Source organism: Dipodomys merriami, unplaced genomic scaffold (genome assembly GCF_024711535.1).
Source record: "Dipodomys merriami isolate MVZ:Mamm:240054 unplaced genomic scaffold, mDipMer1.0.p SCAF_6, whole genome shotgun sequence".
Lineage (NCBI taxonomy): Eukaryota > Metazoa > Chordata > Mammalia > Rodentia > Heteromyidae > Dipodomys > Dipodomys merriami.
Window position 1 is genome coordinate 9,353,449 of NW_027206179.1, and position 25,293 is coordinate 9,378,741.

A 25,293-nucleotide genomic window follows, 5' to 3' on the forward strand; every position below is an offset into this window, starting at 1 on the left:
GTAGTGGGGGGGGAGTGGTGGCCTTCCCTCCTCTGCTCCCTGAGAAGGAGTGAGGACATCTGGCTTCTACTCACGTCGAGTCTTGGTTCCTGGGTCATCTCTGGTCTTCAAACTGCAGGCTGAAGATGTCTGCTCCTTGTCAGTTCTTGCTGGTGTTGAGTAGAATCCGCTCGCCCACTGAGTCTGGCTCCTTCATCCCGGACTCTTTGTGCAGGTATGGCGGCTCTGGCCGCCGCTGCTACCACAGCTGCCGCCGCAGGGGCAGCTGCTGGCAAGTGCTCAGATCTGTCTCCTTGCCTGGATTTTCCCTCTCTGGCTTAACTCTCTGTACTGTGATAGCACACTTGGTGTGATTCTCTCGCTTAGGACTGTTAACTGGAACACTAAAACTTTCTATGCGAGAGCTTGTTTAGCCTCCAGCTTCTTCTCCGCCATCTTCCCGGAACTCCCAGCTTCAATTTCTTGAAGAATCTCCAAGCTTTACTTTTTGTTTACCTTTACCAAAATTGCAATTTTTTGTCTGGGTTGATGAATAACTGATATGTGTCCTGATTGCTCAAATTACTGAACATTTTTTCTGATGTGATTTTCTATTTCTAATTTTTACATGTCTGTTCCTTGATTAGATTTTGTCTCTACTTATGTTTTAGAGTTATTTCCCACTATTCTGACAATTTTTGTTACAGTTACATGAGTAAGGTAATGAGTACATTTTGCATCAAGAATTTTTACCTCCTCATTTGTTTTCCCCTACCATCCCTTCCCTCCCCACCTCCCCAAATCCATCCTCCCCACAAGTTGTAAAGCTCATTTCAGCATATTGTCATGTGCATATCATTGTTACAATGGGTCAACCTCTATCCTTATTTCAGTACTTTGTTATTTCCCTTCCCCTCCCTAAATTAGAAAAATATATATACAAGATTCAGGGCACAAGAATCAAATTCAGTGAAAACAGGGGCTAAACCATGGGAGAATACCATACAAAAGAAACAAAAAATCACATAGTACATTATAAATACATTAAAAACAGCAGCAAGAAAGATAAAACCTCTTGTGTACCCATCTTGGTGTTCAATTAACTTAGCATCATCTTATATGGTCATATGTACATAGCTTTTTACCTTTTCTGCTTGTCTTAGACATATATTAGTTATTGCAAATAAGAGAAACCATGGGACCAATGTTTCTTTGGGCCTGGCCTACTTCACTTAATATAATTTTTTCCAATCCTCTCTGAGATGAATAGCTAGCAAGATTTTTAACTATTCAATTGGCTATTTCAAAGTTTCTTTCATTGTGCTGTAGATTTTCAATTGGATACCACCACAGCTACTTTACATTTTCAGTGCTAGAGGTGGAATTTAGGGCCTTGTATATGAAACAATGGATTCTAGCACACAATCAAAAGCAGAGATTAATTCTTGCTATTATTTTATGAGCTACTTGAATTCTATTTAAGTTACCTGTGTGTGTACGGCCCCTCATTTTCTCTATTACATGCAAAGTTCAAGTCTCTATTAAGAATGAATCTATTTTTTATTTTTTTAATTGAGAAGGTGATAAGCGGGGGGTTACAGTTACATAGGTAAGGCTATAAGTACATTTGTTTAAATCAGTGTTTGCCCATCCTTCTTTATTTCCAACTTAATACCTCCCTCTTCCCCACCCCAAAAGTTGAAATGTCATATCCCACATAGTATCAAGTGAGTAACAACGTTTGTATGGTTCATTCGTTGTTCTGCTGTTTCTGTGATTCCCTTTGCCCTCCCCATATTGCATTGTCTATTATGCAAAACACAAGGAACAAAAATTAATAGAAATAAAGAAAGTAGAAAACAATGATGAAGTGAAAAAAAAACTATATACAGGGTCTAATGAGACACTCTTGTTTCCACAACCTGTAGTTCATGTACATATGCTTTATTATCAAAACAAATGTCCCTTAGTAGATGAATGGATCAAGAAAATGTGGTACATAAGGAAATGGAGAAGTACAAGTCGTTATGTCGAAAACAAACTTTACAACTTTGGCGGAGGGGGCGGGGAGGATTGGGTGGGGGGGACAGGGGAAGGATGGGAAGGGATGGGAAGGGGAAACAAAGGAGGAGGCTACAATGCTTGATAAGAAATGTACTCGTTATCTTGCCCATGTAATTGTAACCCCTCTGTACAGTATTTTCACAATTAAAAACAAAATAAGGAAATGGAAAGACTTGGACAAACTTCTATTAAGTGAAGTAAGCGATACCCAAAGAAAGGCAGGTCACATGATTTCCCTCATTTGTCAGAACTAGAATATGTATATGATATTATTTTTTTTCTTTTCAGCATGGTTTTTATTTATTATTAATAACTTTTTATTGTGAAAATACCATACAGAGGAGTTACAATTACATGAGCAAGTTATGAGTACATTTCTTATCAAGCATTGTTGCCTCCTGGGTTCTTAACAGTCCAAGTGCTTAGTGCAAAGTACTAATCAATTTTGACATTAAAAAATACATGGTCCCTGTTTTCTCTGTATTTGATGTTGGTATACAGTGTGGAGGGGAAAGGAAAAATAATTGTTTAAATAGGGATAGAGGTGGACCCATTGCAACAATGAGATGTACAAGACGTTCTGTCAAAAAATGAATTTACAATTTTGGTGTGGGCGGGAGATTTGAAGGTAAAGGAAGGGGAAACAAAGGAGGCAACAATGCACTCATTACCTTGCCCATGTAATTGTAACTCCTCTGTATGGTATTTTCATACTTTAAAAAAAGTAATAACAAAAACAAATAACTGCAACACATAAAAAAAATACATGGTCTAGATTTAGTGTACCACGCATGCCCATTTCACAATGTCATCCCTTCCTATGGGTGTCGGGTTTAAGTCATGTATTATTTGGCACCTTCTCCAAGAATCAGATATCTATTGTTTGCAATTACTTTTTGGTCTTATATTTCCTTGATCCATATGTCTGTTTTAATCAGAATTTTTTCTGCTATTATAGCTTTGCAGTATAAGAGAAAAACAGATATAGAGATACTGTCATGTTGTTCTTCTGCCTTAAGGTAGCTCAGGCTAATTGAGGATTTCCTTTTCATAAAATTTAGTTGTGACTTTCTTATTTTTGTGAAGGAACTGATAGGAATTTTGATGGAGACTCCATTGAATCTGTAGCTGGTTTTTCAGTAATACTGCTATTTTCAACATACTGATAGTGGGATCCAAAATAAGGGGCGGGGGTAAATGTGTTGATATGTGTAATTTTGTTGCTTTTGCCTTTGATAGTGCACGATTTTTACTTCAGTATTATCCTGTTGTTTTTGTAAAGCCTCCTCTTTGCTTTAGTGATTATTGCTATTATATTCTTTATTCTCTAATTCCTTTCCTTGTTTGATTATTTCAATATTTCTACTTACCTTGGGTTTATTTTTCTAGTTCCATGAGATGCAGCATAGATTCTTTAGTACAGTGTCTGTACTCCTGATTTCAGCAAACGTAGTTACAGTGTCAATTCATTCCTCTTTTTCTGTATCTGTAGATTCTGATATTGTTTTCATTTTTATTTGTGCCAAAAAACTGTTATCATCTTGAAGTTTGGCTTGAAAACAAATTATTTAATCGAGTATTAATCATTGCATTAAATTGAATATTTTAATTAAATTAAATTATTTATTGATGGCTGAAAAATAATTCATTTAATTTCCATGTTATGGGCATATTTTCAGGTTAATTTCTACTCTTACTACAGTATGGTCTGCAGGTGTACTTGATATGCTTTCAATGCTTTTTAAATCTGGCTGGTTTTGTGTGTTACCCCATGATATCTCCTGGAGATCAAATGCTCAGTATGTTGATGAAAGATGGTTTAGTCAGACGTTGGATGCAATGTTCTATAGGTGAATGTGAGGCTCATCTAATCAAAGGTGAAATTCAATTCTGATACCTCCATGTTGATTTTCTCTATACATGAACTCTACAGAAAATAGTCAAATATTATTATATTGAGGACTATCTCAAAGGGTGTTTAAATGCAGTTAAGTGCCTGGATAGTGTGTTAATATACATTTACAATTGTTATGTCATTTTGTTGATTTGATCCTTCCATCATTACATTACAAACTTGTCACATTTGGTTGCTTTGATTAAACTGTTTGGTGTGATATATGATAGATGATTATGCTTTTTGGGGGGCTGCCTTATTCCACTGCTTTTTTGTCCTTTCATGTATTGTATTTTCTATTATAGAGATGATGTACAGTGGGGTTACAGTTACCTAAGTAAGAGTACATTACTTTTGGAACAATGTCACCCCTTCCCTTGCTATGTTTCCTTCCAATTCCGAGCCACAAGTTCACATTTGTTCCATTTGTTCATACTTTGTTCCACAATTTCTGTGCCCCCATTCCCTCACAAAAACATATTCATAAAAAAACAAGAGGTAGATAAAATGGAAAAAAAGTAAAAGAAATAAACAAACAAAAACCTCTTCTGACCATTCCCAGTAATTTATGTTCTTTTAAGATTTTATTGTAAAAACAACATATAGAGTGGTTACAATTACATGGTCAAGGTAATGTGTACATTTCTTATCAAGTATTGTTGCCACCTCCTTTGTTTCCCCTTCCTACCCCTTCCCATCGACCCCCATCCCCTACCCTCCCTCCTACCAAATTGTAAAGTTTGTTTTTCGACATAACGACTTGTACATCTCATTGTTGCAATGGGTCCACCTGAATCACTATTTAAAAGGTTTGTTTTTGCTCTTACCCTCCACAAACTATACCAACATCAAACACAATGAAAGCAGGGCTTGTACCGTGGGGGAGGAACATACAAAGCAACAAAGAAATCATCTTATAAACATGTTAGGAACAATTGCAAGAGAGAAAAACATTTGAATACGTATCTTGGGGTTCATTTTACCTAAAATCAACTTATCTGACCTATAGTGCTTGTCTCAGACATACTGTTATTGCAAATAAGGGAAACCATGGAACTTGGGTTTCTATGGGCCAAGCTTACTTTACTTAAGATTTTTTCCAAGTCTTTCCATTTCCTACCAAATGGGGAAATGTCATTCTTTCTGATGGAGGCATAGAATTCCATTGTGTATATATACCACGTTTTCTTGATCTATTCATCTACTGAGGGGCATCTGAGTCGGTTCCATATCTTAGCTATGGTAAATAATGCTGAAATAAACATAGTTGTGCTGGTAGCTTTAAGTATGGTCTTGTTTGTGATCATTTGGGTAATGGCCAAAAGTGGGATTGCTGGGTCATAGGGGAGCTCTATGTGGAGTTTTTTGAGGAACCTCCATACTGCTTTCCAAAGTGGTTGAACAAGTTTACATTCCCACCAATAATGCAGTAGAGTTCCCTTCTGTACACATCCCCTCCAGCATCTGTTGTTATTAGAATTCTTGATTATAGCCATTTTAACTGGGGTAAGGTGGTATCTCAATGTTGTTGTGACTTGCATTTCTTTTATGGCTAGAGAGGTTGAGCATTTCTTCATGTGTCTATTGGCCATCTTTCTTTCCTCTTCAGAGAACTTTCTCTTTAAGTTTTTAGCCCACTTATTTATTGGGCAGTTGTTTCTTTGAGGATTTGTTGTTGGGGGATTTAATTTTTGAGTCCCAAGTATATTTTAGATATGAGACCCTTTTCTGTTGTATGCCTAATGAAGATCTTCTCCCAATCCGTGGGCGTTCTATTGATCTTGCTAGCAATGTCCTTTGCCATGCAGAAGCTCTGCAACTTCATGTAATCCCATTTGTCCAACCTTTCTTTGATTTGTTCTGTTTCTGGGTCTCTTTTAAGAGAATTTCAGCCTGTTCCAAGGAGACAAAGGGTTTCTCCTATTCCATCCTGTAATGTTTTCAGAGTGTCTGCTTTGACTCCGAGGTATTTGATCCATTTGGAGTTGATTCTGGTGCAGGGTGATATATAAGGATCTAGCTTTAGTTTTCTACAAGTGATTAACCAGTTTTGCCAGCACCATTTACTGAAGAGGCTGTCTTTCTTCCATTCTATTATTTTTAGCTCCTTTATCGAAGGTTAGATGGCTATACGTCTGTTGGTTCATTTCTGGGTTTTCAATTCTATTCCATTGGTCCTGAGGTCTGTTCTTTTGCCAGTACCAAGCTGTTTTGATTACTATGGCTTTATAGTAGAGTTTGAAATTTGTTATTGATATTCCTCCAGCACTATTCTTTATTTTAAGGATCGTCGGGGTCTTTTATTGTTCCATATGAATTTTTGGATTGCCTCTTCTATTTCCTTGAAGAATGAGGTTGGAATATTGATAGGCATCTCATTGAATTTGTAGATACCTTTGGGAAGTATTGCCATTTTCACGATGTTAATCTTTCCAATCCAGGAGCATGGGAGGTTTTGCCACTATCTAAGTCCTGTTTTGATTTCCTTTTTCAGGTTTTAAAAGTTTTCATCATAGAGTTCCTTCACTTCTTTGGTTAAGTTAATTCCTAGGTATGTTATTTTTGTGGGGCTATTACGAATGGAGTTACTTTCCTGATTTCAGCCCCACTTTTCTCATTGTTGGCATACAGAAAAGCCATTGATTTTTGAGGGTTAATTTTATACCCTGCTACTTTGCCAAAGTTATAAATCAGCTTAATTTGGGAGAGGAATCAGTGGATTTCTTTAAATACAATATCATGTCATCTGAAAAGGGGAAGTTTTACTTCATCTTTCCCTATTAGGATCCCTTTTATGTTTACGTCTTGTCTTATTGCTGTAGCTGGGCATTCTAATACTAGATTGAAGAGAAGTGGAGAGAGTGGACATCCTTGTCTCATTCCTGAGTGAAGAGGAAATGGCTTTATTTTTTTACCATTAAGTATAATGCTGGCTGTAGGGTTATCTTTTACAGTTTTTATTGTATTGAGGAATGTTCCTTGGAATCTTAGTTTTTCCAGAACCTTCATCATAAAGGATGTTGGATCTTGTCAAATGCTGTTTTTGCATCTATTGAGATAATCATGTGGTTCTTATCCTTGCTCATGTTGATATGATCAATTATAGTAATTGATTTGCATATATTGAACCAGTTTGCATCCCTGAAATGAATGCTGTTTGTTCATGGTGTATGATTTTTTGGATGAATTGTTGAAGTCGATTGGCCAAAAATTTTTTGAGAAGTTTTGCATCAATGTTCATCAAAGAAATGGGTCTAAAGTTCTCTTTCTGTGCTGAGTCTCTGCCTGGTTTGGGGATGAGAGTTAGGATGGCTTCATAGAATGCGTTTGGTAGTTTACTTTCTCTTTCAATTTCATTGAAGAGTTGGAGGAGTATTGGTGTTAGCTCTGCTTTTAATGCCTTATAGAATTTCACTGTAAAACCATCTGTTCCTGGGCTTTTCTTAGATGGAAGGTCTCTTATTGCTGTTTCTATTTCATGCTTGATATTGGCCAGTTAAGATGGTTTACCTCGGGAGCTGGGGGTTTAGCCCAGCGGAAGGGCACCTGCCCGGCGTGGGCAAGGCCCTGGGTTCAGTCTTCAGCCCTGGAAAAAAGATGATTTACCTCATTTGGTTTAGTTGTGGCATGTCGATATTTGCTAGGAAATGGTCCATTTCTGCCAAGTTCTCAAACTTATTAGCATAAAGGTTTGAGAAGTATACCCTTTTATTGTTCTGAATCTTGGTTGTTTCTCTGGTGATGTTTCCAATCTAATTTATTTATTTGGGTGTGTTCTCTTCTTTTTCTGATAAGATTTGCTAAGGGTCTGTCAATTTTATTAATAGTTTTAAAGAACCAACTCTTTGTTTTGTTGATTCTTTCTATGTTTTTTTTTGGATTCTAATTTGTTTAATCTAAAAAACGCGCTTTACTACTTTGTGGTGTGGGGGGGCATAGGGGTAGTGGTGGTAGGGAGTATAGGGGTGGGAGGGTGGAGAGGGGAAGGTATGGTATGGGGTAACAAATGAGGAGGCAACAATGCTTGATAAAAAATGGACTTACTATCTTGCCCATGCAATTTTCACCTCTCTATGTTATTTTTACAGTAATAATAATAATAATTCTGATTTTATTTGAATTATTTCTCTCCATCTACTGGATTGGGATTTATCTTGCTGCTCTTTTTCAAGGAGGTTCAGATGTCACATTGTTGGTTTTATATCTCTCAAATTTGTTGATGTAGGAACTCAGAGCTATAAAATTGCCTCCGAGTACTGCCTTTGCTGTGTCCCAGAGGAGCTGGTAATTTGTGTGTTCATTTTTGTTGAATATCATGAACATTTGAATTTCCTTTTTAATCCCTTCCATGACCAACTGGTGATTCAAATGTTTGTTGTTCAGCCTCAGTCTTGTTGTTACAGGACATTCTTTAGTGGCTTTTGGTGTTGAGTTCTAATTTTATTCCCTTGTGGTCTGAGAGAATGCAAGGCATAACTTCAATGTTTCTGAATTTGGACGTTTGCTTTTCGACCACATTGGTCTATTTTGGAAAAATGTTCCATATGCTGCTAAGAAAAAAGTGTATTCTGATGCTGCTGGTTGAAATATTCGTTAGAAGTCTGTTAAATCTAGTTGATCTATGCAGTTCTTTAGATCTACGGTTTCCCTGTTGAGTTTTTGCCAAGTTGATCTATCTAGTGGGGATAGTGGTGTGTTAAAGTCCACAACAATTAATGTCTTTGGATCTTTGTGAAATTTGAGGAAACGTAGTGTTTCTTGGATAAATTTGGGTGCTTCATTGTTGGCAAATAGATATTTAGAATTGTAATATCGCCCTGAAGGAGAGATCCCTTAATTAGTATGTAGCAACCTTCTTTATCTCTTCTCACTAATTTTAATTTGAAGTCTATTTTATCTGATATTAGGATTGCAACTCCCGCCTGTTTATGGGGGCTGTTTGCTTGGTAGATTTTGTTCCAGCCTTTTACTTTCAAAATGTTTGTTTTTATGGGCAAAGTGTGACTCCTGAAAACAGCAGATAGAAGGGTCTTGCTTTTCAATCCAACTAGTCAATGTCGCTTAATTGGAGAGTTAAATCTGTTAATGTTGAGGGTTAGGACTGAGAGGTATTTGGTAGTTACTACCATGTTATCCACCTTCTTGGGGGCTGCGAACACTGGGTTCTTCCTATGGTTCTTGGATTCTCAGTTTGCGTGCAGTTTCTTGGCCTTTATTGTGGTCTTTTTGGTTTTCTATGTGTAGGACATCTTTAAGTATCTTTTGTAGCGTTGGTTTGGTGGATATATATTGCTTCAGTTTTTCTTTGCTATGGTAGGTTTTTATTTGACCTTCAGTTGTGAGGGAGAGTTTAGCCGGGTACAGTATTCTTTGTTAAGAGTTGTTTGTCAATAGGGCATGGCATATATCATTCCAGGCTCTTCTTGCTTTAATTGTCTCTGATGAGAAATCTGAGGTGATTATAATTGGTTTCCCTTTGTAGGTGATTGATCTTTTCTCCTTGACAGCTTTAAAGATCTTTTCCTTGGTCTGAATTGATCCTGTGCAGATTATAATGTGATGGTGGGATGTCCTGTTCTAGTCTGGTCTATTTGAGGTTCTAAAAGTGTCTTGTATTTGAATAGGCCTATCTTTTTGCATGTTTGGGAAGTTCTCTGCTAGGATCCTATTAAACAAATTTCCTAGACCATTAACTTCTGCCTCTAGGTTCTCTTGTGCACCCATTATCCTCAGATAAGGCCTTCTGATGGTGTTTTCCAAATGTTGAATGGATCTACCATATCTCTTGGATTTGTCTTGGATAGTTGTATGTTCTTTCTCTATAATATCTAGGCTGTCTTCAATCCCCGAGATTTGATCTTCTGTATGGTCTAACCTACTGTCAAGACTTTCTACTTTTTTAAAATTTTCTTTTCCTTCTAATTGATCAGCTTTGATTGCTTACAATTCTTTGTTGGAACTTTGTTTTAGATCTTGTATGACCTTCTTTACTTCCTTAATTTGGTGTTCACTGCTTATTCTCAAATTACTTAGTTGATTGATTATGGTTTCCTTGGACTCTCATTCCTTCTGTTGAGCTCATTCAGCATTCCCTTTGTGTTCTCCCTGAATTCTTTCAGCTCTCTGTTTATAGATTCCATGAATGCCTCTATTGATCTTTGTCTATTCTCATCCCACTCTTGCAATTCCTGTATTACTCTTTGATTAGCTTCCTCACATTCATTCAGTTCCTGTAGTTCTCTTTGACTGTTTTCAGCCTGCTCACGCAATTCCTAACTTTCTCTTTGACTGTTCTCAGCCTGCTCATTCAATTCCTGTCTTTCTGTTTAACTGTTCTCAACCTGCTCACTCAATTCCTGTATTAATCTTTGACTAGCTTCCTCATGCTCACAAGATTCCTGTATTAATCTTTGGTTTGCCTCCTCTTTCTCACTATCATGCTCACTCTGAGTCCTTTGCAGGTTTTCAATATTTTCATTCACCCTGTTTACCAGTAATGTTTGTAGAGCTTTTTGGGAACTCTCCACTGGATTATTCATTAAGTGTTCTGTCACCTGATTACCATGAGTGGAAGTTGAGATACCTGGACTTGCCATTTTGCTTGTTTTTCTGGCTTGTTCTGCCTATATAGTATGAAAGTAACACCAATTTTTGCTAGAACACAATTTGAAGGCAAGCATCAATGAAAGCACTGAAGTTGCACAGTCTAAATGGCTGCAGATACAATCTAGTTCAATAGATACAATCTTTCAATATCAAACAACTATGGATTAATGGGTAAGAACAACAAGGAAGAATTTGGCAAACCAGAAATTATTAGGTTTAGGGGAAAATGTGAGGAAAATAGGATTAGAGGGATGTGGAGAAATAAAAGGAGAGTGAATTTAACCAAGTCCTAAGCTCAGTGAGGGAAATGGATTGGACAGAATGATAGGAGAGAGATTTTTAAAAAAAAAAGAAAGAAAAAATGGGAGGATAAAATTTGAATTTTAAAAGTGAAAAACTTATAAATTACATAAGATTAAAGAAATGATATTGAGAGAAGAAAGGATAGGTTGAGAGGAGGGTAGGGGTAGAAAGGAGACATGAAAAAATAAAACATAAAAATTCTTAAAATTAGTTACTTGAGAATATCTCTCTATATAGATATACAGAGATGATACTGCTATTAAAGAAGTTAAGCCTAAGAGGTTGTGAATTGCGTAATTAATTTCTGGACTATGTACACAATGGGGGATTAGGTCTAAAAATCTACAACTGGTATATATCTGGGGATGAGCAGAATAGCAATTAAGTCATGCAAGAAAGAATGAAAGAGAAAAAAGAAAAGAAAAAACTGACAAAAAGTTCAGAAGAAAATTTTTAAAAAGCACATACACATATGCACCTAAAATAAAAATTATGAGAGGAAAATAAAAAGGATTAATAGAAAAAAAATTTAAATAATTTTTAAAGGTACAAAAAAGAGTTCTTTGATTTTTTTCGGGGGGGGGGGTAATAGGAAGATCCTGTATATCCCCTGTGTCAGTACCCAGTCTCTTGGTGGAGTCTCTGGTCTGCTAGTGGTGTTTGGTTTTCCTGTGGCTTGATTAGTTTCTTAAGTCAGTTTGTTTGAGCTGGCAGAAAAATGCTCTGTCTTATCCAGGATTTTGTGATATTCTTCCCAGGCCAGTTCAGTGGGAAGGAGATCTGCTTTGAGTATCACAAAAGAGGGAGATGGCTGTTTCCTCTAGTTTGGAAATGCTCTGATGAGGGTAGGTTCTGGGTAGAGTTGAGGCCTTTCAGCAAACACTAGCTTTTCTCTGAGGGGCTAGTTTCTGAGACACTCACAGAACCCAGCCTGGAGCCATTCTCAGGGTTTATGTTTACTAATTTCAATTGATTGCCAAGGCTGCTGTATGAAGGGGAAGCCTCTGGCTCTATTTACCCAGTCAAGAAAGTCACTGGTCCAGGGGCCGAGCTTCCTTTGCCTGGGCTGGGTGACTTTCCCCTGGGTGGGGCTGAACATGGCTGGTCAGGCTCAGTCGGGCCTCTGTCAGTATCAAAGATGGACATCTCTGGTGTTGAGGGGAGGGGTGGCCTTCCTTCCTTTGCTCCCTGAGAAGGAGTGAGGACATCAGGGTTCTACTCATGCCAGAGTCTTGATTCCTGGGTTGTTTCTGGTCTGCAATCTGTAGGATGAAGATAACTGCTCCTTGTCAGTTTTTGCAAGTGTTGAGTAGAATCTACTCACCCACTGCTTCTGGCTCCTTTATCCTGGACTCTCTCTGTAGGTATGGTGGCTATGACCGCAGCCGCTGCCACCACAGCCACAGTATCTGCAGCTACCGGCAAATGCTCAGATCTGTCTCCTTGCGTGGATTTTCCTTCTCTGGCCAAACTCTGTACTGTGATGGCACACTTGGTGTGATTCTCTAGGCTAGGATTATTCACTGGAACACTAAAACTGTTTTCTATGTGAGAACTTGTTTATCCTTCAGCTTCTTCGCCACCATCTTCCTCCGAACTCCATGTTAAATATTTTTAATGTGTCTATTCACTATTATTATTTCTTCTTCTGAGAAGTCTCTCTGAAGTCATTAGCTCATTTATTGCTTGGGTACTCCTAACAGTGTTTCTCTGGGAACACCTTTATCCTTTCTTCATTTCTAAAGGATATCTTTCATAGGCTCAATATTCTTTGTGGATAGTTTACATATATGTTATCTGGAGTACTGTAAAGATTTCTTGCCACATTCTCTTGACTTATATGGATACTATTAAGGACTCAGTTATTAGGGAAATGAGAGCATACCTATATGGTATGAGTCCAATTTCTGTTATAGTTTAGAGAATCTTCCCTGTATATGTATTTCATTTGTGAGATCATGAGACAGCTTGCTATAGATGTGATGGTCAAAAATTTGATTGCCTTTCATGTTAAAGAATAGTACACTATCTTTGTTCACAATTCCTTTTTTGAAAATGCTAACGTCAACTTTTGATTAACCTTTTCACACATCTTCATTTTTACAGTGCTCTGTCATATGTGTGTTTCAATTAGATTTTCGTCAAAGTCACTATTTTCTTCTGTTTAGAAGACTTCACATATACCTACAGTGTATGTTGAACAAGTTAATTCTTTAATTAGTAGTTCCGATGTGCCTTCATTGTTTCCATTTTTGAACAATGTCTGTTGATTTCATTATATGAATTTCTTTAGAATGTGCATGCACATGCACACATGTGCAAGTGTGTGCATGTGCGTGCAAACACACACAGACACACACACACACACACACACACACACACACACACACACACACACACACACACACACACCTGGCACTCCAAGACATGAAACAGAAAAATGAAAAGTACTTTGATCATTTTTACTTCTTTCTATTTGATCCTTTTCAGTTTCTCTCTCTCTCTCAGCTATAAATTGGGAAGAGAATAGTGAGCACAACATTTTACCATGGTGACCTTGAAATTGGGATTGCATTGTAATTCTTCCCTATAATTTTCTCCTTAACATCCATGTTGGAGGTTCCCCCCTCCATAATTAGTTCACTAGAGTTGGATGTATCCCTTTTTTTGCTGAATAAATAAAAATAAAATTCCCTCACATTATATTTTAGCTATTGTTCTCATTGATATTGCAGGAAGTTGAGTCTGTTAGCATGGCTAACTATATAATCTTTCATAAAGAACATTTTGCTTCTGAAAGTTACTCTTAATTTGTAGATTCATTAGTTAGCCTGACCTGCCATATACACACATAACATAACTGGGTGACTCAAAAACAAGATTTACAGAGTATTTGCTGTCTCATCAAAACCTAATGCAATGGACAACAGCTTTTTGCTGTGGTACATGCAATAGTGGGGGGGAAGGAAGCTGTCTCTCAGCTTAGTTAAGTTTCTGAATCTCATTCATGGCATGTTCCTTTCATGTCCTTAACTAATCTTATATACAAACATAAGACATTGCATTCACATTCTGTTCCAATTAGGATAATATTTTAACATTCATTAGCAGAAAATCAAGAATTCAATCGATCAAAGACAGGTTTTGTAATTCTTTTCCTAAATTTCTATGCTTATTATACAGGCTTATCTTCAAGAACTATCAGTTTGTTTTGGCCTTGGCTTTTGCTGTTGAAGAGATCAACAAAAACCCTGATCTTTTACACAACTTCTCTCTGGGATTTGATATCTATAATGTTCACTTCAGAGCTTGGACAATGTTCAAGAATCCCTTAACTTGGCTCTTTGGGAAGTACAGGATTCCAAACTACTCCTGTATGAGAGACAGAAGGTCTATAGCAGTATTGACAGGACCATTAGGAATGACATCTGACCAAATTGGGACATTGCTAGGACTCTACAGATTTCCACAGGTGAGGGTAGAATGTACAGAAAGATATAAAAATGACTAATATTTCATGTGCTAGAAGAGAATAAAGGAAGAGACTTATGAGCTTATTAAATTTTGTTGGACCAAAGAGTAAGTACCCAAAGATATATAAAGTGGGATGTGTGTGTGTTTGTGTGTGTGTGTTCACTGTTCAGAAAAGGAGATGGAAGACTTAGAGCAATAAATAATTTATTGTTTCAAGCCTTATCAATAATTTTCTTTAAAAGAATCAGGGAATGGAAAATGATTTTTCAGTGTGAAGATATGTTGAGCAGTGTACTGGTGACCCACACCTGTATGCTAACTAATTAGGAAACTTTTTAAAATAAGTTTTTATTGGGAAAATACTCTACAGAGAGGTTATGGTTACATGAGCAAGGTAATGAATGCATTTCTTATCAAGCATGGTTGCCTCCTCCTTTGTTTTTCCTGGACCATCCCTTCCCTCCCACCTCCACAACTACACTCCCACACCCTTCCCCCCTCCCCCAGTCTTAATTGTAAAATTCATTTTCCCACATAGTGTCTTCTACATCTCATGGTTGAAATGGGTCAACCTGTATCCCTATTTAAACATTTTGTTTTATCCCTTCCCCTCCCTAAATTATACCAATATCAAATAGAGTGAAAACAGGGGTTATACCATGGGGGAGGGACATACAAAGCAACAAAAAATCACATGGCACCTAATAAATACATTAGAAACAATAGCAAGAAAGAAAAAGCCACTTATGTCCTTATCTTGGGGTTCACTTTGCTTAAAACTTCATCTTATCTGGTCATATGTACATAGCTTTTGACCTTTTCTACTTATCCCAGACATATACTAGTTATTTCAAATAAGGGAAATCATGGGACCTATGTTTCTTTGGGCCTGGCTTACTTCACTTAATATAATTTTTTCCAAGTCTTTCCATTTCCTAACAAATGGGGCGATGTCATTTTTTTCTGATGGGATCATGTGTGTGTGTGTGTGTGTGTGTGTGTGTGTGTGTGTCTGTGTGTGTCTGTGTGTGTCTGTGTGTCTGTGTGTCTGTGTGTCTGTGTGTATCACATTTTCTTGATCCATTCATCTATTGAGGGGCATCTGGGTTGGTTCCATCTTAGCTATAGTAAATAATGCTGCGATAAAAATAGTTGTGCTGGTAGATTTAGTATGGTCTTGTTTGTGATCATTTGGGTAAATGTGCAAAAGTGGGATTGCTGGGTCATAGGGGAGCTCTATGTGGATGGAGTCTTTTGAGGAACTTCCATACTGCTTTCCATAGTGGTTGAACAAGTTTACACTCCCACCAACAATGCAGTAGGGTTCCCTTCTAGCCACATTCCCTCCAGCATCTCTTGTTACTTTGTATCTGCAATTAACCAGCAACAAGCAGTAAGTAAGTATGTGGATCAAGTGATTGACCAGTCTTGAGGGGAAAAGCCAAAGAAATGAATGAGGACATGAGTTTTTGCCCCTCTACTGACTTGTAACTGCACACTCATGCACACAGACATGCAAGATACTATGTTGAATGAAGTAAGTCAGGTTCAGATTGAGAAATGTGAAATTTGTTCTGTCATGTGTGAAAATTAGATTTAAAATATGAACCATGTAATATGAAATAAATATGGCACACATATATATAGCCTCTTACACACACAGATATATATATATACCAGATATATAGAGATATAGATAGATATAGATAGATATAGATATAGATACGAGAAATCTGGTGAAAGTATGGTATACAAGGGGTGAAAGTCCATGCTGTGTCTTTTCTAATAAAAATAAACACCGGAGAGCTGAAACATATCTTGTCTGAGTCAGGTAGGTGTTGATGGAAAAAGGCAGAGGAAAATGGAATGGATGGGTGCAAAAACAACACAATATTCAATATAAATGAATGAAAATGGAATTAGGAAAGGTGAGGAGTGGGTGGAGATGACATTGATGGGAAGAATTGATAAAAAAATTATGACAAAGATCAGGAGACATTTAACAGTAAATTCATATATTATACCACTACTGAAAAACAATTAAATTGTTTTTTCAAAACTAAAACAAAACCTACCTTCTACCTGCTTAAACTGGTTCCTAACACATTTGAAGACTGAAAGTTTGATGGATGATAATCTTCTCATTCATGAAGCATACAATTTTTTTTCTCTTTAGCTTACCATGGGGCCTTTTGATCATGCTCTGAGTGACCATCACAAGTTTCCTGCTCTCTATCAGATAGCCCCAAAGGACACATCAATAGCCATTGCCATGGTCTCCTTACTGCTTTACTTCAGCTGGAGTTGGGTAGGACTGTTGACCTCACAGGATGAGAATGGTTCATGGGTTCTTGCTGAATTGAAAGAAGAGATGACCAAGAACAGAGTTTGTGTGGCCTATGAGCTACTGATCTCAAGCAAAGACACATCACGTATATTCAAATTAATGTAAGTTTATAACAAGATAAATAAATCTTCAGCAAGTGTCCTCATCATATATGGTGATAATGAATCACTACTAGATTTAATTGTGTGTATTGAGCAACTTTTAATCAAAGGCAAAGTTTGTATCATGAACTCACAGTGGGATTTAACAATGAGAAGGAAATATTTCATTCTAGGCTCATTGCATGTTCCTCTTATTTTTTCACAACATCATGTAGATGTTTCTGGATTCACATATTTTATCAAGGCAGTAAACCCTTCCAAATACCCAGAAGACATTTTTCTTGCTAGGATGTGGCTTCTGTCCTTTAATTGCTCAGATGCTGAGTCTGACTGTGTAACATGGGACAACTGTCCTCAAGACGCCTCTTTAGATTGGTTGCCTAGGTGTATTTTTGACATGACTATGTCTGGAGATAGTTACAATATATACAATGCTGTTTATGCTGTGGCCCAGGCTCTCCATGAGATGCTTCTTCATCAAACAGAATTTCACACAATGGGAAATAGAAAAGGAACAGTGCCTTTCCCTGCACAGGTAATTTCATCTTTGTTCAATGGCATACACCATGAGCAAAGGCACTTCCTAGAGCATGTCCTATTCTATGAAATTAAATGTTTCAGGTGTTTTCCCAAACCCAGGAAATTATTTTCTTTTGAATATTATGAGATCTTATAGACATATGTTCAAATGTGTTTCAGAAAAAAAAACTTGCCAATAACAAAAATAAAATGTATTCCATGATTATGTAAATTGTTTTTATTTTGCTTGTTCAGAGGCTTGAAATCAGGGCAAGGGTCTTTTACCTGGGTCCCTTGTGCCTTAGGATAGCGCTCTACAACTTGTGCCATACCAGTACTTCTAGTTTTTTTCTGAGTAATTTATTGGAGACAAGTCTTGTGGACTTTTCAGCCCAGGCTGGATTTGAATGGCAATCTTCAAATACCAGCCTCCTGAATAGCTGGGATTACAGTTAACCTCAATATGCTCATAGCAAATGTTGTGAAAACTTCAAATGCAGTTTTCTCTTAGGAGTTTCTTCAATAATAGCAAAGGAAGACCTGCTGAAAAGAATTTTCATATATTTCATAAATGATCATTTCATTCAACTTTGGTATTAAAAATTTAGCAAGCTCAAAGTATAGACCTTCATAAAAATAGTGCTTATGCCCAGCTGTACCTACACAACTGAGAAGTGTCCCATTCATGTCTATTTACAGCATATTGGTTTCTCTTGGGAAGAAAAGGCCTTCGGTTCCTTTTCTAAGTGACCAGAATTCAAAAAGATTATTTTTATTCCTCCATAGATTTTATTTGTGAGATTTCATTAGGTACTTCCCCTATTCACGAATTCAGAATCAGAGATTAAAGGCAATAGGAGCTTTTCATAGTTCAGGTTTTCTGTCTTAACTATGTGATGTACTTCACCATAAGATGAAGTATCTCTTTTAGCTGCACCCTTTTCTGAAAAACATCCACTTTTACAATCCTGCTGGAGATGAAGTGATTTTGGATGACGAAAGGAAATTGGGTCCAGAGTATGACATTCTGAACATTTGGAATTTTCCAGAAGGTCTTCAATTTACAGTGAAAATAGGAAAGTTTTCTCCATATGTTCTCCATAGTAATCAACTGTCTTTATTATATGAAGACATGGTAGAGTGGCCCACAGGAACTGCAGAGGTGGGTTGGATCTAATCATAATAATTTTAAGGACAAATACGTAAGGAAATATCATCCTTTAAATTTATACCTGAGTGCCAGCCACTTATTCCTATATTCCTAGCTACTCAGATAGCTGTGAATTGAATATCATGATGAAAAGTCAGCCAAAGCAGGAAAGTTTATGAGACTGTTTTTGCCAATTAGCCACCAAAAATCTGGAAGTAGATCTGTGACTCAAGTAGTGCAAACTCAAGGCCATTGCTTAGATCTTGAGTTCAAACCCCAGGATCAGCACCAAAAAAAGGAAAATATGTTTCTAAATATTTATTTAGAATATTGTAAAAAACATAAATTATATCCTTCTGGTAGATTCCCTACACCATGATAAAATACCCGAGGAATCACTTTATGTAGTGGAAGATTTTATTTTCTTCCTTTCTATGGGTGCTACTTTGGCATCTTTTGTGAGAGGAAACTTTGAAGATGTCTATAATAAGACATTCTTCATGGCCACTGAAAACTTAGGCCTGGGGTTCACATAACCTTATAAAAATTATGTCCTCCTCCTTGCTTTGCCCCATGTCACAGATGAATAGGAGACAAAATACAATGACATGAATTCTCAAAAGTTCAATGGGGCTGTACATTAGGAGTTATTTGTTCATCATTAATTTCCAACTTTTTAAGATTCCATACTGTTCAATAGTTCAACAGGCTAGAAATCCATGTGTAGCATGGATAATGGGATATAAAATGTATAACCTAATTGAATTAACTGACTGGACTTAGTTGCATAGAAACATTATGCTTAATAATCTGATTCTTTAAAACAATGGATTTTTGAAGAACTAGTTAAGAAAGTTTGAAGAGTTACTGACATATACCTGATTTTCCTCAGACTCCTCACTCTGTCTGCAGTAAGAATTGTGGTCCTGGATTCAGGAAATCTCATCAAGAAGGAAAGGCAGCTTGTTGTTTTGATTGTACCCTTTGCGCAGAGAATGAGATTGCTAATGAGACAGGTAAGTCTGTAACTTACTAAGAAATTGTTCCTTTCTCCCCAGTTTTCCTCAGTGCAATAAAGTCAATGCAAAAGTTGTACATTTTGATTACATAGCTCATTTTACTTCTCTTTGTTAATAATTTTATTTTCACAAGTGGTAGTATTGTTAGTTGATATAGGACAGATCTTGAGCTTGGATAACATATTTTAGTGGTATTTTCTAGTCTACTGCAAGCCAAGTTATTTCATTAATCTCTCTTATTGTCTAGAGTTAAGACAAGTATAAACTCTAACATGAAAGTAAACATAGTCTTTGTAAGACTGTGCTCACCTTAAAATTTACATTTTGCTCACACAGAACACATGGATATTGCAAATATTTTTTCCCTCTGCCTAGAATTGTTTGTGTCACAAAGCAAGTATTCAGAAAAGTGGATTCACTTTAAGAAGTGAGCATTATTATGAAATGTCCAGGAGTGGTTATTTTGTCCCTACTGCTTCACAGATGAGTTGGAGAGAAAAATAGAATGAGATGAATCAAGGATGTACCACAGGATAAAATTAATATTTTACAGAGACATGTAGGAAAATGTAAGCCATATTATTTACAATTTTCAATTGGATTGCAGAACAGGGTATAGTTCTGTTAAAAAAATGTTAGAAGCCGGGCGCTGGTGGCTCACGCCTGTAATCCTAGCTACTCAGGAGGCTGAGATTTGAGGATCGCGGTTCAAAGCCAGCCCGGGCAGGAGAGACTGTGAGACTCCTATCTCCAATAAAACCACCAGAAAACCGGAAGTGGCGCTGTAGCTCAAGTGGTAGAGCGCTCGCCTTGAGCTGAAGAGCTGAGGGACAGCGTCCAGGCCCAGAGTTCAAGCCCCACGACCGACAAAAAAAAAAAAATGTTAGAAAAAAGAGTAGGAAATCACAAGTAGATTAGAATGCCTCAAATGTCACATTATCACACATTTGATAATTACTGAAAGAAAAAAAGTTGAATACAAAAGGTTAAATAAAAAAGATTGAAATGGGAGGAAGTTATTGTTTAGAAAAGAAATAAAGTGGGTTTATGATACCTAATGTTAGGATTACATCTTACATGTTAGGATTACATCCAAATAAACAATATTCTAATTTCTTTGAAGGAAAGGAGTTCACAACAAAAAATAATTGAACTTACACTTCTTACCAGATATGGAACAGTGTATTAAATGTCTGGATCATCAGTATGCTAACATACAGAGAAACAAGTGCCTCCTGAAAGATTCAAGTTTCCTGGCCATCACAGATCCCTTGGGAATGGCTCTGGCCTGCATGGCTCTCTGCTTCTCTATGCTAACTGCTGCTGTTCTTGGGATATTTGTAAAACACCATGACACTGCCATTGTCAAGGCCAATAACAGGGTTCTCAGCTACATCTTGTTCATCTCCCTCATCTTCTGTTTCCTCTGTTCCTTGCTTTTTCTTGGATGTCCCAACACGGTTACCTGCATCCTGCAGCAGATCACATTTGGGGTTATCTTCACTGTGGCTGTTTCTACAGTCTTAGCCAAAACAGTGATTGTGGTTCTAGCCTTCAAGGCCACTTCTCCAGGAAGAAAGCTGAGGTGGCTGCTGGTATCAGGGGCTCCTAAATTCATTATACCCATCTGCACCCTGATCCAGGTGACCCTCTGTGGATTCTGGTTGGGAACTTTGCCTCCATTTGTGGACACAGATGCACATTCTGAACATGGCCACATCCTCATCCTGTGCAACAAGGGTTCCCTCACTGCCTTCTACTGTGTCCTAGGATACCTGGGCTTCCTGGCTATGGCCAGTTTCACTGTGGCTTTTCTGGCCAGGAACCTGCCTGACACCTTCAATGAAGCCAAGTTCCTGACCTTCAGCATGCTGGTGTTCTGCAGTGTGTGGCTCACCTTCCTGCCTGTCTACCACAGTGCCAAGGGGAAGGTCATGGTGGCTGTGGAGGTCTTCTCCATCTTGGCCTCTGGAGCAGGGCTCTTAGGCTGCATTTTTGCCCCAAGGTGCTACAACATCTTGTTAATGTTTAATAGAAATTCTCTACATGGCTTCAGGGATAAAAGACTACATAGTAGAAAAAATTAGCTTTCTTATGTTTAAACTCATATGATTGATTAGTATATAGGTCTAATGTAAAGCTACAGTAATTTCTCGTTGTTATATTAGTTTGTATTGTGGAATTTTTACTTCAATGAATTAAGTCTTTTGCTCATTTTTCTAGTAGTGGTAGCCATAACTTATGGTGCTCACTATTTAAATTTTCCTAATATAGTTTGGTTCCTCCTATTTAATCTTCATTTAATTATATTATCCCCTCTTTAAGAGTTTATGTTCACTCTTGTCTTTCTGAATCATTTTTCTAAATTTTCAAGTATACTAACTTCCTTTCGACACTCTACTATGTTGCATAGTCCTCTAATACATTTCATTAGTATTTTTCTCTCACAAAGTTTCATCTTTTAACATGATCCTTAGAGACTGTTTAGTTCAGTACTTGTAAATTTCTACTCACACATTTTCCTTTTATAATAACCCTGAGTCTCTTTAGTGGGACCTTTCTTATGTATCTATCTCTCTCTTTTTCTCTTTGCCAATCTCCATATTCTTCTATCTCTTCTTCTTCGCCCTCACTCTGCTTTCCTCAGGTTGTGTGAGAAATGTCTTGTATAAGCTACTAAATTATTCTTCAATTTAAAGTTACAATATAGAAGAACCTTTTGGGTTTTCTCTTAAGATTGATGTCTGTAATGCATCATAGTTTGCTCCCCCATGGCTGGATATAACTTTCTATTCATTGTTATTTAATCACTGTTTATAAATTTGACAAATAGAAATTTCTGCAATAAATATACATGATTTTTTTAATGTTTTCATTGTGAAATACTGTACAGAGGGATTACAGTTACATGGGCAAGGTAATAAGTACATTTACTATCAAGCATTGTTACCTCCTTGTTTGTTTTTCCCCTACCATCACTTCCCTCCCACCTCTAAAACTACACTCCCTCCCTCCCTTGCTCAAGTTGTAAACTTTTCAACAGAGTGTCTTGTATGTCTCATTGTTACAATGGGTCAAGCTGTATCCTTTTTCAACTTTTTGTTTTTTCCCTTCCCTTCCTCAAACTAGAGAAGTATATATATAATATACAGAGCAACAACATCAAATACAGTGAAAACAGGGGTTATATCATGGGGGAGGAACATACAAAGAAACAACAGAATCACATGGTACATTATAAATGGTGGAAACAATAGCAAGAAAGCAAAAACCACTTGTGTCCCTATCTTGGGGTTCCCTTCGCATAAGGTCATCTTATCTGGTCATATATTTATATATATAGCTTTAGACCTTTTCTACTTATCCCAGACATATACTAGTTATTGCAAATAAGGGAAACCATGGGACCTATGTTTCTTTGGGCCTGGCTTACTTCACTTAATATAATTTTTTCCAAGTCTTTCCATTTCCTAAAAAAATGGGGCAATGTCAGTCTTTCTGATGGAGGCATAGAATTCCATTTTGAATGTATGTGCATATATATATATTCCATATTTTCTTGATCCATTCATCTACTGAGGGTCATCTGGGTTGGTTCCATAATTCAGCTATGGTAAATAATGCTGCAAGAAACATAATTCTGCTAGTAGTTTTAGTATGGTCTTGTTTGTGATCATTTGGGTAAATGCCCAAAACTTGATTTTCTGGGTTATAGAGGAACTCTATGTGGAGTCTTCAGAGGAACCTCTATACTGCTTTCCAAAGTGATTGAACAAGTTTACATTCCATCCAACAATGCGGTAAGGTTTCCATCTGGCCACATCCCCTCCAGCATCTATTTTTGTTATTAGAATTCTTGATTATAGCCATTCTAACTGGGTTGAGGTGGTATCTCAATGTTGTTGTGATTTGCATTTCTTTTATAGCTGTAGAGGTAGAGCATTTCTTCATGTGTCTATTGGCCATTCTTATTTCTTCAGAGAACTTTCTCTTTAAGACTTTAGCCCACATATTTACCAGATAGTGGTTTCTTTGAGGATTTGTTGTTGGGGAATTTAGTTTTTTCAGTTCTAGGTATATTTTTGATATGAGACCTTTATCCATTGTATGGCTAGTGAAGATATTCTCCCAGGCCGTGGGCTTTTTATTGATCTTGCTAGCTATGTCCTTTGCCAAGCAGAAGCTTTGCAGCTTCTTGCAATCCCATTTGTCCAAACTTCATTTGATTTGTTGTGTTTCTGGGTCTCTATTAAGAAAATTTCGGCCTGTGCCAAGGAGACCTAGGGTTTTTCCTATTCCTTCCTGTAATGTTTCAGGGTGTCTGTGTTGACTCCAAGGTCTTTGATCCATTTGGAATTAATCCTGGTGCAGGGTGATATATAAGGATCTAGCTTTAGTTTTCTATAGGTGATTAATCAATTTTTCCAGCACCATTTGCTGAAGAAGCTGTCTTTCTTCCATTCTAACTTTTTAGCTCCTTTATGGAAGATTAGATGGCTATAGGTCTGTAGGTTCATTTCTGCATTTTCAATTCTATTCCATTGGTCCTCAGGTCTGTTCTTGTGCCAGTACCATGCTGTTTTGATTACTATGTTTTTGTAGTAGAGTTTGAAATTAGGTATTGATATAGCTCCAGCACTATTCTTTCTGTTAAGGATCGTTTTTGCTATTTGGGGTTTTTTATTGTTCCATATGAATTTTTGGATTTCCTCTTCTATTTCCTTGAAGAATGAGGTTGGAATATTGATAGGTATTGCATTGAATTTGTAGATAGCTTTTGGAAATATTGCCATTTTCACAATGTTGATCCTTCCAATCCAGGAACATGGGAGGTTTTTCCCAATCCAGGAGCATGGGAAGTTTTCCCACTTTCTCAGTTCTGTTTTGATTTCCTTTTTATCATAGAGGTCATTCACTTCTTTAGTTTAGTTAATTCCTAGGTATTTTTATTTTTTGTGGGGCTATTACATAGGGAGCTGCTTTCCTGATTTCAGCCACGCTTTTCTCACTGTTGGCATACAGAAAAGCCATTGATATTTGAGGGTTAATTTTATACCCTACTACTTGGCCAAAGTTTGACTAAGCTCAAGTAATTTGGGAGTCGATTCCGTGGGATTCTGTAAATATAAGATCATGTCATCTGCAAAGAGGGAGAGTTTTACTTCATCTTTCCCTATTTGGAATCACTTTATGTTTGCATCTTGTCTTATTGCTGTAACTAGGCATTCTAATACTAAATTGAAAAGAAGTGGAGAGAGTGGACATGCTTGTCCCATTCCTGAGTCTAGAGGAAATGGCTTTTGCTTTTCACCATTAAGCATAATGCTGGCTGTACGTTTGTCCTATACAGCCTTTATTTTGTGTTGAGGGATGTTCCTTGGATTCCTAATTTTTCCAGAACCTTCATCATAAAGGGGTGTTGGATCTTGTCAAATGCTTTTTCTTCATCTATTGAGATAATTATGTGATTCTTATCCTTGCTTTTATTGATGTGATGAATTATATTAATTGATTTGTGTATATTGAACCAGCTTTCCATCTCTAAAATGAATCCTGTTTGATCGTGGTGTATGATTTTTGGGATGAATTGTTGAAGTAGATTGGCCAAAATTTTGTTGAAAAGTTTTTCATTGATCTTCATCAAAGAAATGGGTGTATAGTTCTCTTTCTATGATGAGTCCCTGCCTGGTTTGGGATGAGGGTTACGAGGGCTTCATAGAAAAAGTCTGGTAGTGAACTTTCTCTTTCAATTTCATTGACGAGTTGGAGGAGTATTGGTGTGAGTTCTGCTTTGAAGGCCTTGTAGAATTCAACTCTAAATCCATCTGGCCTTGGCC

At 37.1% G+C, this 25,293-nt stretch overlaps 1 protein-coding gene across 1 annotated transcript; it reads left to right on the plus strand.

Annotated features, from left to right (window-relative positions):
- Positions 1 to 216: 216 nt before the first annotated feature.
- On the plus strand, positions 217 to 21,543 carry LOC138814272 (vomeronasal type-2 receptor 116-like). The gene is given in 8 exon segments (XM_070003276.1): positions 217 to 271; positions 12,211 to 12,343; positions 14,030 to 14,318; positions 16,497 to 16,752; positions 17,086 to 17,285; positions 18,201 to 18,449; positions 19,330 to 19,453; positions 20,627 to 21,543. Coding segments are annotated over 8 exon segments (2,223 nt in total).
- Positions 21,544 to 25,293: the final 3,750 nt, after the last annotated feature.